At 43.8% G+C, this 11,131-nt stretch overlaps 1 protein-coding gene across 1 annotated transcript in view; it reads left to right on the forward strand.

Moving 5' to 3' along the window:
- The window catches only part of elfn2b (extracellular leucine-rich repeat and fibronectin type III domain containing 2b), a 45,376-nt gene extending 35,965 nt beyond the window's left edge, over positions 1–9,411 (forward strand). The window contains exons 2-3 of the mRNA XM_010766716.1: positions 4,239–4,926; positions 5,506–9,411. Coding sequence (XP_010765018.1) covers positions 4,585–4,926; positions 5,506–8,010 — 2,847 coding nt within the window. The 5' untranslated portion in view covers positions 4,239–4,584 and the 3' untranslated portion in view covers positions 8,011–9,411. The remainder of the gene's footprint in view (positions 1–4,238; positions 4,927–5,505) is intronic.
- Positions 9,412–11,131: the final 1,720 nt, after the last annotated feature.

Consider the following 11,131-nt stretch of genomic DNA (forward strand, 5'->3'; position numbering starts at 1 on the left):
ACCTGCTGCACACCACACCCCTTCCCGCTGCCTCCGCTCATCAGAAGCCAACCTCCTATCCATCCCCACCCGCACCAATCACAGGACCTGGGGGGGACAGAGCCTTCTCCGTCGCTGCCCCCTCCCTCTGGAACTCACTCCCACAACCCATCAGAGACTGCACCGACCTCACCACCTTCAAAAAACTCACACAAACTCACCTCTTCAATCTGGCTTTTCATGTGTGATTGTTTTTGTATTATTTGACTTTAACTTTAACTATATATTTATTTGTTGTTCCTTTCTTCTCTTTTCTTTTCTCTTCACTATATCTGTAAAGCGTCTTTGAGCACCTGTAAAAGTGCTAACAAATTAAATCTATTATTATTATTAAATAATAAATCTCCTTCTTTGGTATTTATTGGTATTTTTCCATAACAAATCAGTAAAAAGTCAAATCTAATGTGCATTGCCTATCTGTATGTGCATCTTTTCTTTTAGACATATTTTGTATTTTGTGCAGCGTCCCTACAGGAGATGATTTACAGGCTGCCGTCAAAAGCATGTCATAGAAGGAGATTAGAGTCCTCTCCAGCCCCACCATCAATACTCTGAATGGGGGCCAAAGTGCCCTTCCTGCTGATAAACAGGGGGACACCAGCCTGGAATTGATTGCCAAAGTGCCACATCAGTCATAAAGCTAACCATAAGGTGATTGTACAGGACACTGGGGGAGGATGGGATTTCTTTTTGTTTTGCCTTGGAGTCAAAACAGCCATGTATTTATCAATTCATGCATTTTTTAAATGCCCACATGCTGGTTTAAGCATCGCCCTGCTTCTCATTCGGTGAGGAGCATATATTCACACCCAGGAGCTCTCCAGTATAATTAGTTTGTCTTCTGTTGGCGACTGAGCAGCTGCACTGGAGCAGGTGGTGGGTAAGTGCTGCTTCAAAGCACACTCAAAGGGTCCTTTTTTAACCAATCCATACATTACCAACTCCATTTAAAGGCCCCCTATCATACTGTTTTTCATCAATATATTATAGGTCTCAGATACAGAGCCTGTCTCTGATTGGCTGAAACACCAAACAGATCATTGCAGCATTACCCATAATCCCCTCTGTTTCAGCCCTGTTTCCAAAGTGTTGATTCTCTGTCTGTTACTTTAGATGAAAATAAGGAGCCCCTCCCCACGCCCCTCTGAGAGAGATTTGGTTACAAAGAACTCAATGGTGCTCTCGGAGGAGATTCAGGTGATAAGGGGGGGGGTTACCTTGGTTGGTGATCGGCTAATGGTTACACAAGACAAAACATCGTTATGACATCATAAAGTGGCCAAAATCTGATCAGCTCATTTTCAGACAGGAAATATATAATGAATAAAAATATAAAAATATAGAAATGGATCAGGACAAAAAGAGAGAGAATCTTTGTTCCTGAAACTTTCAGAGTCTCTTTACACAGAGGGGACACATGTTGATGTAGAAGAGACATGAAGAAGAGGGGACACATGTTGATGTACTGTAGAAGAGACAATGAAGAAGAGGGGACACCATGTTGATGTAGAAGAGACATGAAGAAGAGGGGACACATGTTGATGTAGAAGAGACATGAAGAAGAGGGGACACATGTTGATGTAGAAGAGACATGAAGAAGAGGGGACACATGTTGATGTAGAAGAGACATGAAGAAGAGGGGACACATGTTGATGTAGAAGAGACACGGAGAAGTGGATTTTGCATAATAGGTGACCTTTAAAGGAATGTCCTAGAACTCAGAATAGTGTTTCCCACAGTTTGACTGGATGTGTGACAGGCGCTCTCTCCTTCTGACCCCCAGCACATAGACAAAAGTGGTGAAGCACAAAGACCTGCAGCAGCAGCTGGTGGACGCCAAGCTGCAGCAGGCCCAGGAGCTGCTGAANTTGTGAGTCATGCTCTTTAAATTTGAGTCAGGTGTTATGCATGTCCCATATTCCTAATATATAATCAGATCCACACACACACACACACACACACACACACACACACACACACACACACACACACACACGCAGGCCTACTGTGCTTCCTGCCTCCCTCATGTTAACCCTGGGGGTTTCACTATGTGGAGCACCAAATGAGATCACGTCTCATGTCGAGGGGATAAGCCTCAGAAAGCAGAGCAAGACAATCTATTGCAAGGGAGTGTCCCACAATGATGTGTGCAGGACTGTGTAGGGATTAGAACATGTGTCATGTTGTACACAATGGCTGGAGCTGTAATATGTGCGGGTGGTACGTAAAGAGTTAAGGGCAAAGATTTTTGGCGATATTTTAGGTAATGGTATCTCTGTTACAAGAGCCCTTTAATGGATAACAACATTGAACAACAATTTGATACTTTTCCGATGTGTTAAGCCAAAACAAAACATGATGACACAAATTGGTCTTTTGAGCGCATTCAGGGACAAATGTGTTTTTAATGAAATTGGTGAGGGTGGCTTCATTGATCGACGCAATTCATCTGTCATTCACACCTGTTTTCTAGCTTTCTACTCATGACCAGATTAGCCGCATTTTGATGCAGCGTTGTCTCCATCTGTTTTATCAATCTGTCAAACACATTGACAACCAAATATTCTTTTTTGCTCTGTGTCTGCCTGTGAGCGGAAACAGGTAATGTAGCAGGTGCATAAGTTCATGAGATCTACATGATAATGGGCCATTTCCAACATGCTTTAGGCGGCACCATTTTCTGTAATAAGTGGATTAAAAAAAAAGAGGATGGAACTGGTTCTCTCCTGTCACCTCTCGGGAGCGTGAACCGGAATAGCCTGGAATGAGAAAGAGAGAGAGAGAGATTTAATTTGTTGTTTCATGGAATATTGATGGGAATTGAGGGACTGTCCAACTAAGGAGAGATGGGATGACATACGTATGACTCGTAGTAGATAACAAAACGTTTAATATGAATTGAATGAAGCTCTTACTAGTTTGGAACGTAGACAACAATATTGTGTGTGTGTGTGTGTGTGTGTGTGTGTGTGTGTGTGTGTGTGTGTGTGTGTGTGTGTGTGTGTGTGTGTGTGTGTGTGTGAGAGAAACATCAGCATTAACTAAACTACAATTATAAGTACAGCTACTGTTACACAGATAAAGGCTGCCACTAGTATACACTTACTACTAATTATATACACTGCTGGTAAACCTATTACTTCACTGTACTGTTTGCTAACAAACACATCAATTACTTGAGGTCAAGGACATACAACTTAACTGCCAGCTGCTCTAAACAAGCTTTCAAACTATAATATGAATGAGGGTTTGGCCTATAGCAATGGATTAAATGTCTCCCATCATGAGTCTTCACATTAGGTGAACCTTTTGAACAATTATAGTCAGCTTTCCATCAGTGTGTTGGTTAAAAAAACATCCTCATAGCATTCAATGTCTGTACAAGTTCCCCTGAGCCTATAAACATACTCTTGAGGACATGCATGACTTTGAGTTCATACGTTTACACACGCACATGTATGTTTGAGAACCATGTGTGCATTTTAGATTCCGTGTGTGTAATGTGGGTGTAATTGTGTGTCTACCCAGCTACTGAGCCGGCAAGAGGACAATGTCTGCCATGATGCAACAGGCAGCTAATCCTCTCCTTATGTAAACGCTTGACTGCTATTCAGATGACATGCAGATGGGATAGAGAGCTTACGTTTGGCAGGATGGTGAAATAACAAGGATTGTCTGTGGCAATGTGTTGTCAGAATTTGGGTGATTGTTGCTGCACTTTGTGTTTAAAAAAATATATCCTCCCCTGAGGACTGAGGAGGATTGGCAGGTGCGTGCATGTAGGTATCGGCGCAAGCTAGATGACCTCATAGCATTACCAACTGGGGGACCAAGGGGGGATGACTAATGCTAAAAGGGGAGCTGTTGGGGCAATGCAGTGTGTGAAATATGAACACGATGAGAAAGAATACTAGCTGACGAAAAAAAGAGTGGAACAAGCCCCGAAGAAAATTGAGATTAGTTTTTGGACGCCTGCAGGTTCCGTAAATGGGGTCCATCCTGAGAAAATGAAATGTTAAATGAATTTGGTGTGATCTGAATTAATTTAGCATTTATTTTGATTCATGATTCAACTGTGTTTATGTATTCATTCTTCAGTACAAAAGTGCCATTAATATCATATATGTAAAACACTGCAATACAAATAACAAAGATAGGAGGTAATAGACATATTTCTTTCTTTTTTATTCCCTTTCTAGATTCTCCACTATTCCAAGGTTCCATCCACTTGCGTGAGTCACAGCTGAAGCTGAAGGAGAGACTATGAAGACAAGCTGTGTCACCCCACATTGCAGCCCAACCAGATATGACATAACATGGATCCCCTGCTAATCACCAAGATGACCATACAGCTGTGACCGGCATTGTGAAGCCTTCACCCCTTTTTTCAGCAACCGGCCCAGACCCTTTTCATTTTTGGAAATCCTTTCCGAGCAACCATTGTTGCTTCCCTTTCTCCAACAAAACAACCTCCTTTCCTGCCTGCCCCAACATTTTCTCCTATATATTCTAGCTTCCCATCTTTGATTTCTGTTCACCGGCATCATGCAGGGTGCTTTTACCACCTCCACTCTTCTTTTTCTTATTGTCCCCTCCCTCCTACTCTTCTCCCACTTTCCCCACATGGTCAATGGAGACTGCTGGCTCATTGAGGGGGACAAAGGCTATGTGTGGCTTGCTATCTGCAGTCAGAACCAGCCGCCGTACGAGACAATCCCCCAGCACATCAACAACACTGTCCATGACTTGAGATTGAATGAGAACAAGTTGAAAGCTGTGCTCTTCACCTCTATGTTTCGCTTCACCAACCTGACTGACCTCAACCTCACCAAGAATGAAATCAGCCATATCGAGGATGGAGCCTTTGCAGGACAAGCCAACCTACAGGTGAATGAGGAATGAATGATAAAAGCTTTGAGCTGAACACTATAAATGCACACAATGCATTACACCTTAGATTGAGTCTAGGACTTTCACTTTACGACAGCTAACAGCTTGAGCTTGATTCGATTCATTGTAAATAATTACTTCCATAACTACATTTCAGTGAATTGTTCTCGTTAATTATGAAACTGAGTTAATTGTAATGATATTTTAGCTGAACGCATGAAAATGCATAAGAGGGAGACCAAGATTATTGAGTAGTATTATGAGTGATGGTAATAAAATGTTCCTCAATAACTTGAGTTGCCGACATAATTAAACTAACCACTCAGACATAGGGTTGAGTGTACTAATGTTTTATACTTATAAGTTCTCCAGATCTCCTAGTTAAAGTACACAACCTCAATGATTGGCACAACAACTTAACAAATTACTTGCTTAAATAGTCAACTGGACACAGTTAGACAATCAAATGGGTTGTCAACGTAAGCCCATTTCCCCATACGTGCTTATGTTGAAGGAATGTCAAAAATCTAAAAAAGAAATTAAATTATCAAATGCTCCTTTGTGTTTTTTTCTCAGGTTCTCCAGCTCGGTTACAACAAGATTACCAACTTAACTGAGGGTATGATGAGAGGACTCGGACGGATGCAATGCCTCTTCCTCCAGCACAACCTCATTGAAGTTATTGACAGCAATGCCTTCTGGGAGTGCCCTAGCCTCAGCAGCATTGACCTGTCTTCCAACCGACTTGGCCGCATTGACCCATCTACGTTCAAGGTTCTCAATCGGCTCATGGTGTGTGAACTGGCAGCAAACCCATTCCACTGCGGCTGTGAGCTCTACAGCTTCCTCACCTGGTTGGAGTCCTTCAACAATGTAACACACACCTACGACCGCCTCCAGTGTGAGACGCCCCGGGAAATGTTTGGCTACCCTTTACTCATCGCCGCTGGCCATGCTGGTCGAAATGCTAAAAACATCTTGTACCATCACTGCAGAGATGGAGTGATGATTCCAGGGATGACTTCACTCCCACCAGATCTAGATGGTCCTTCTGGGATCGGACCAGAGATGTTTGGGGCTATTGGGCCAAACCATCAGCCCACCCCCTCTTCCAGTGAAAACAGTCCCAGTATCAAGCTTCATCATGTCTCTTTGTCGTCAGCCTCTCTCCTTGTACAGATTCCAAGGCCCTACAGCAAAATGTATATTCTTACACAATACAACCACACATATGTGTCTGACGTTATGAATTTGAAGAACAAGAAGGAGAAGATTACCCTCGACAAGCTCAAGCCACACACCAATTATACCTTCTGTGTAGCATCCATACGGAACTCTCAACGTTACAACCACACCTGCCTCCAGTTTGCCACTCGGGCTCAAAATCAAGATGACCTGCTCCCCACGCCTTCCACCACTACTCACTACATCATGACCATTGTGGGCTGCCTTTTTGGCATGCTCATTATTTTAGGCTTAGTCTACTATTGTCTTCGTAAGAAACGGAGGCATGACGACAAGAGGAAGTCCATCTGTGTCAAGAAAACTATACTAGAAATGCGCTATGGACCAGAAGTGGCAGCAGCAGTGGCCAACGATCCAATGGCAGTCCACAAGCTTCAGGAGCAGTCCAGAGAACATCACCAGTATCAGCACCACCATGGAGGCAAACTTCCCATGTCCCAATCCTCTAGCTCGGGAATGCTCCACTCAGCAAACACCAGTTCCTCCAGGCTTTCCTCCATCCCACAAGTGGAAAAGATGGCTACTGCCTTTTCAGAGGCCCTTGCTACAAGTAAAGGAAACTATATGGATGTCCGAACTGGTGGGGCCGGGATGGAGCGATTGGGAGATGGTGGTCATGTAGGGATGGACATGAGGGACGATGATGGAACTGATATAGGAGATGACTCAGATGATGACGGACGTGGCTCTGCATCTGAGATTTCCACTATTGCCATGGAGGTGGACAAGGTTAACCAGATCATAAACAACTGCATCGATGCACTGAAGCTGGATGCGGCAGCAGTCGCTGCTTCAGGGGTCTCTAATAACCCTACAGCCTGCTCCAATCCCACCTCCCCTCCCCCCACCAGCACATCCTCTCTGACTCGTGGCCTAATCCCACTCTCCCAAGGGTTGTCAGATTCGTGCCAAGTCAGTGCTCCCACCAAAATACCCCCTCCCCCTCCACTCCCTGCCTTGAATGCCCCTCTCTGTGAGCGCCCAGGGATCAGTGGTGGTGGCTTCGTCGTCAGTCCCCCCTACAGGCCTCCTCCACCAGCCTCTGCTGTACGTCCCATCCAGCGGCAAATGAGTGCAGATGCAGCCGTGATTATAGCAAATTCTGTCAAGAAACAGTCCAGCACCACCTCTTGTGGGTCCATGGGTCGGGACAGGGAACGTGGAGGAGCCAGGGTGTATAGCCTGGAAGTTTCTGAGCCTCGGAGCCCAGATGGCTGTAAACAGCCGCAGTACCAAGACAGAGCCAGTCCCGTGGGCTGTGGGGAGCCCCTTGAACGGCTGCCCTTAGTGGGGAGTGGGAGCTGCGGTGGAGGTGGTGGTGGTGGTTGTGACAGTGGTGGTGTTGGTGGTGCCCAACATCAGGACAACCAGAAGCAAAACCATTACCATCAACAACAGAAAATACACCAACAGCAGCAGCAGCAGCAGCAGCAGCAGCAGCAGCTGGAGGTGCAGCAGGACTACCACTGCTCGGAGCACCGCCACTCCGTCCCAGCTCTGTATTATGAAGGCTCCCACCAAGGCTCCCCAGCCCAGAGGGTTTCCTTCCTCAAGCCCCTGACGCGCTCCCGCAGGGATGCAGCATCTTACTCCCAGCTTTCGCCTGCCCGCCACCATTCCAGTTATTCCGGCTACTCCTCCAGCCCAGAGTACTCCTCAGAGAGCTCACTGCGGATTTGGGAGCGTTTTCGTCCTTACCGGAAAGGCCAGCGCGATGAGGCCTGTTACGTGACGGCCGGAAACGCCCTTAGAAAAAAGGTGCAGTTCGCTAAAGGCGAGGACCTGCATGACATCCTTGATTACTGGAAAGGGGTGTCCGCACAGCAGAAGTTGTGACTTTGGGACCAGAGATAGGCATTGTGGGAAAAAATGCTTTGGATAATTTCCTTTCATGCCTGTGGGCTAGAGAAAGGATACGAGGATATTGTAGAGAACATTGAGGACAAAACGTCGCCTTTGTTATGTTTTTTGGCATGCTAGGTGTATAGAATATTGTGCTCAAGCAAGGACTGTGAAACTGTGCCTGGGATTCGAGAATCATTATGGTGTTTTATTTGACACTTTGTTGTAGCACTATTTCTGGATCATTCTCATGAAGTGTTTGTGGGTTTTATTTATAGCACAGAAAGTATTTCCAACTGTGTAAAACTGTACTTTTCAGTGATCAGACGGACCGTCTTTATCAGTGCCACATTTCCATCTATGGATAATGACAGAAGGTAAATGCTGATATCCTTCATTATAAGCTGTTGTGATCCAAGATGTTGTTTCCTATTTGGTTTTGGGTGCTGTGTCAATTTACCCGTGGATATGTTTAGACTTCGAGGCAAAGGGAGACTATGGACGGTGGGATCTGTGCTCTGTTGTCAAGTGACAGCATGACGTTTAGTGAACACAGTTTTCAAATGCAGACCCTGTCTCTTTTCATGCGGATGAGGTATTTGCATGTCAATAGCGTCTGTCACACAGAAAGAAATGAAAAAAGGGAAAGAAATCAACAACATGAAGAGCGAGAAAGCAGTCGAGAGGGCTTTAAGGTCCTGCATCATAAAGAAAACAAGAGGGAGAAAGAGATTAAAGTGGTACCTTCGCCTAAAATAATACTTTAATTTCACTCTGAAGTGTTCATCTTTCCAACACGCATGGTTCAATGAGTGGTGTAAAGAATGTTGTCCCGCAAATGTCCTGATTTGTTCTACGCAGCATTTGCCCATGTAATAATATAGAGCGTGATTTGAAGAACAGAAAGCAAAATCATTTTTATTTATGAATATATTTAAATGCTACTTACCTGTACAATAGAAAGATTTAACCATGTGACAGATGAGCTCACACAATCCCCATAGGAAACATGTAATATACGTGACAATGGAACAGGAGAAATTGAAAGCGAGGGTTTAAGAGAACAAAAGAAGGAAAAGCAAGGATATAAATATTTTTTTTTTTCCTGCAGCCACTGTGAATGTAAGTAGATTACAAGCAGGTTAGGGGGGAAATCTATTTGCACCATTCAATGTAAGCACTGGAGTACATTCCAAATCCTTTTGCCTAACATTAAAAACGGGATGAGGCACAGAGGGAAAGGACACTTCTAATTACTGCCAACATGTCTGTTCTTTTCTCGAAATCAATGCTATTGTTGTCTATTGATAACTTAATCAGCCAACATGTGACAGGCATGCTCGCTCGCACTTTACGCCTCCTGATTGTGTGTGTGTGTGTGTGTGTGTGTGTGTGTGTGTGTGTGTGTACACGCCTCTCCTGTCATCAGTGCCTCTATGGGGTCAGAACAGTCTCATAATACACACATGCACACAAAAGGAGTCACACTTGTATTTCCGGATCCACACTTGTGTTTTTCAATGCACACACAAATGTGTTCCATTTCATATACATGTAAATAAAATCCAATGACTGAAAAAAGTTTTACATATGTATTTTTGATCCTCACATATTTGTTTTCCGTTTAAATCCCCTGAACCTGCAAACACAAACCGCTTTCTGTACATGGATCGCTGTGCATTCGTGTGTGGGTTTTTGGAGACTCCCCTGACGGTCAGCCGATTCGTACTTGTAATTTTTTCTATCTATAGCCAATCAGATGTCTCCTTTATTCTAAGCCAATCACATGAGCGCCCCCCCACGAGGGTATGATGTCTTGCCTCACATTAAAGGTCCCATGTCATGGCCATTTCTACTGATCATAATTCCGTTGTTGAGGTCTACTAAAATAGATTTATATTGTGCAATTTTCCAAAATCGCATTGGTTTCTCATACAGCATCTCTGTATAGTGTGTGTATTCACTCTCTGTCCTAAACGGCTTGTTGGAGCTTCTGCACGAAATGTCCTTGCATACCAGAACCCTATTTTTTTTCTCCCTGTGAGTATGATAGAAATGTGTTGAGTTATGAAAACGCCCAGTAGAGATGGGTGTCAGCCATCACTAACACAAAGGTATATTTTTGTCGTTTTCATAACTCAACACATTTCTATCATACTCACAGGGAGAAAAAAAANCATTACATACCACCCTTCACATTTTTGCATACTCAGTCCTGTTCAACCTGGATTTTTTTCCGATGATTCAAGTGCACGCTAAAAAAAAAAGATCAACAAATTTAAAAAAGAAGAAAAGCATTGTTGATACGTGTCGAACAGACTCTCATCCGATTACCTTTGCCTGTAAAGAAGGGCAATTTCTTACTGTTACAATCTGATAAAACACAACAGGAAGTGTCTCATGCTGAACCATCGGAACCATGGGAGCAGGGAAGGTAGTGGGAGATGGATCAACAGAAAAGGAGTGAGATAAACGATGTTGAATAAAGCCCTGAACAAAAATGTGGTGCAAGGACCTCTGATTCAGTTTTTCACATTTTTCGGGTATGATCTCAGATTGTGTATGTCAGCAGTTGAAGCAAAAAATCCAAAGGCTACACAGCACTTTGGGAAAGCAGGATGCCTTTTGCCAGAATGCCTGGAAATAACACTATCATTAGGAAAATCACAAGCACATGGTTTTATAGAAAAGGCCAGATGGGTGGATAACACTATACAAGAATGGAGATTACCGTAGATTATGGCTGTGTTAGCAAGAGGCACTGCACTACTGTGGTATGTATGTCTGAGCATTAATGGACAATTATATTAACATTGTTGAGATTTATACATTTGTCCATGCCTTTTAATATTCTAGTATTGTTTAGACTCTAACAACCAGCCAATAGGCAATATATGACAACTATTAATTTAGGTAAATTTGGGCACATACAATATATTCTGACAAGGCATGCCAATACCCACTTACACTAACCACTGTGTACCACACAGCCACACACACACACACACACACACACATCAGGAGGCGTAAAGTGCGAGCGAGCATGCCTGTCACATGTTGGCTGATTAAGTTATCAATAGACAACAATAGCATTGATTTCGAGAAAAGAACAGAC

This window comes from Notothenia coriiceps, unplaced genomic scaffold (assembly GCF_000735185.1).
Source record: "Notothenia coriiceps isolate Sejong01 unplaced genomic scaffold, NC01 NC01_scaffold00003522, whole genome shotgun sequence".
In the NCBI taxonomy this organism is placed as follows: domain Eukaryota; kingdom Metazoa; phylum Chordata; class Actinopteri; order Perciformes; family Nototheniidae; genus Notothenia; species Notothenia coriiceps.